This window comes from Neltuma alba, unplaced genomic scaffold, assembly GCF_004799145.2.
Source record: "Neltuma alba isolate B1F8T4 unplaced genomic scaffold, ASM479914v2 tig00001802_pilon, whole genome shotgun sequence".
NCBI classification, from domain to species: Eukaryota; Viridiplantae; Streptophyta; class Magnoliopsida; order Fabales; family Fabaceae; genus Neltuma; species Neltuma alba.
The window spans coordinates 34,487-36,951 of record NW_021632623.1 but is presented as its reverse complement, the minus strand read 5'-3'; the positions used below and the strand labels follow the sequence as shown (position 1 = coordinate 36,951).

The window sequence follows — 2,465 nt, the reverse complement described above, 5'->3', positions numbered from 1 at the left end:
TTAATAGCATCCATTATCTTAAAGTAATTTTTAATGTGATATAAGATAGTGCAATAGTGCATCGTGGAAAATACTAAGCATATCGAGTATCTTTTTTGTTTTTATGAGTAGCATATCGAGTATCTTTTATAGCATTCTTATGTACCTTAAACTAGGTGTTTTTCAGTAACGTTTAGTATTTTAAGTTTGAAATGATTGGTGTTACCTGGAAAAATATTTTAAACATAAAGTCAAATAAAAATTATTTTAGGATGATGAGTGCTAATATAACTAATTACCACCATGCTGTAATATATTTAATACCTAAAGGTTTTTCTAATAGCACCCACCATTTTGCATTAATGAAATGTTAGTACCTGAAGTTTTTTTTTTTATAACAAAAGTTAAATTATTATAAATTTATTGAAACATTAAAATTTCAAATTGTAAATTAATTAATTTAACTTTAGCTTTTACACACTACCTCGGTCCTTAATATAATAGCTAGTTAAATAATTTGAGTAGACTAAGAAAATTAGTTAAGTTAGTTATTTATAATAAATTGGTATTAATTTTTTTTAAAATACCCTTGAAAATCATATGTATTAGTTAGAATTAATATTTGATGAAACATTTAATAGGTGCAACTACTACCTTGAAAAAAATAGATGAATATGAGTAACAAAGTAAATTAGGATTTTATATTTATAAACAAATCAAATATTAAACTAGTTTTTATATTAAGAACCAAAGGTAATATATTATATTATATATAAATTACTGAATATTTTAATAATTTGTGATGTGTGTGTGTACACGGGAGAATGAGAGTGAGGGGAGAAGAAAAATGTTTGAAGAGAGTGGAATAGGGTGCAGAGAGAAGGTACGGTCAAGCCATACCCCATTTTTATTGAAGCTTTATTTGAAAAAATAAAAGTGCAGAACTCGTTCTTGCAAAGTATTTTTAGCTTTTAGATGTAATATTCTGGTAAATAATTTTCATAGTACTGTAGGATTACTGTGGCATCCTGGTAATTAATCTTACTGTTTGTAGCATTTGGTTTAAATAGCCGTATATTCTTTCTTTCAACTAAATATTAATTTAAAGATTAAACAATGGAAGTAGGTACCTTAGAGCATAGGATTTCCGACTACAATTATAGCTTATCCACTATGTTAAAAAAATCAGTTCATTTAAGAAAACTGAAAAAAAATATTTACCCTCACAAGTTGTTATATTTATCTGGTCAACTGATCAGTTTTGGATGTAATCCTGTAAAACAAATATTGCTAACTAAGAAACTAAAATTGAATTGGGTGTAGGTACGTGTTTGAATCTTCAGAGATCACAAAACTGAAGGCCAGAGCATCAAGCAAAGTGGTGGAGCAACCAACCCGAGTAGAGGCAGTATTGGCACTAATATGGAAATGTGCGACAACGGCGTCAAGAATAAACCTAGAAATAACCAAAAGACCTTCAAAGGTATTCCAAGCAATAATGTTCGTAAAAGGACAAAGCCACCATTACCAGAAACCTCCGTCGGGAACTGCTTCTTCGTAGCAGAAATAGAAGAGATTAATGACAGTAGTACAAACATGGACTTATTACAAACATCGGTGGTTCAGCTAAGGCAAGCTCTTGAATTATTTTCAAAGGAACGTGCTCATGAACTTGAAGATAAAAATAATGCTTTGTCAATACTAAGTGATGGATGGAAGAACATAGAATTGGCTTACAAGGAGGGCATAGATTTCTATATGTGCTCGAGCTGGTGCCGTTTCGAGTTTTATGAAGCAGATTTTGGGTGGGGAAAACCCAAGTGGGTGAGTATCCCGTCTACGAAGGTAAATAATTCTATTGTTCTAATGGATACGAGTGACGGAAAAGGAATAGAAGCATGGGTGACTTTGAGTGAACAAAATATGGCCTTCTTGGAGAGAAACCAAGAATTGCTTGATTTTGCATCCTTAAATCCAGCTATCATATAAAATATAAAACTATTGAGTTGTATATAATTTGTCCTTGCTCGTTTATGTTACTGATTTCTGCTTTGGGTACATTTGAATTTTCATGGTATGTTACGTTGGTTTATGAAATTGTCATCGCAGGTACTTTTTTTTTTTAATTATTATTATTATAAATATGCGGATAGATGGTTGACAGGAATGATTTTGTTGAGGAAAAGAATGCCAGAATAATGCACTAAGCGAAAATATGAAGATAAATTTTTTTTTTTGTTTTCTTTGCACAATCAAAAGAACAGTCAACAAGATATTGGATAAATAATATGCATATAAGATTAAAATTTGATTGCAGAATGTCTAAAAACATTTTATTTAAGAAACGAAAACGTTAAAATTCATATGACCACTTAAATTTAACTAAATTATGCTGATGGATGTATCATGCGTGCACGTTTGTTAAACGCGAATCAATATCCCACAATCTAGGAGAATCCCTTTTATTACATACTCCTCCGGTTTTT

At 30.4% G+C, this 2,465-nt stretch overlaps 1 protein-coding gene across 1 annotated transcript; it reads left to right on the top strand.

Moving 5' to 3' along the window:
- Positions 1-1,401: 1,401 nt before the first annotated feature.
- LOC114711971 (BAHD acyltransferase At5g47980-like) lies at positions 1,402-1,968 on the top strand. The gene has a single exon (XM_028896423.1). It carries the CDS (start codon positions 1,402-1,404, stop codon positions 1,966-1,968), a length of 567 nt encoding a protein of 188 aa, XP_028752256.1.
- Positions 1,969-2,465: the final 497 nt, after the last annotated feature.

Coding starts and splice junctions, on each gene's coding strand:
- LOC114711971 (XM_028896423.1), top strand. CDS start 1,402: ATGGAAATGTGCGACAACGGCGTCAAGAATAAACCTAGAAATAACCAA.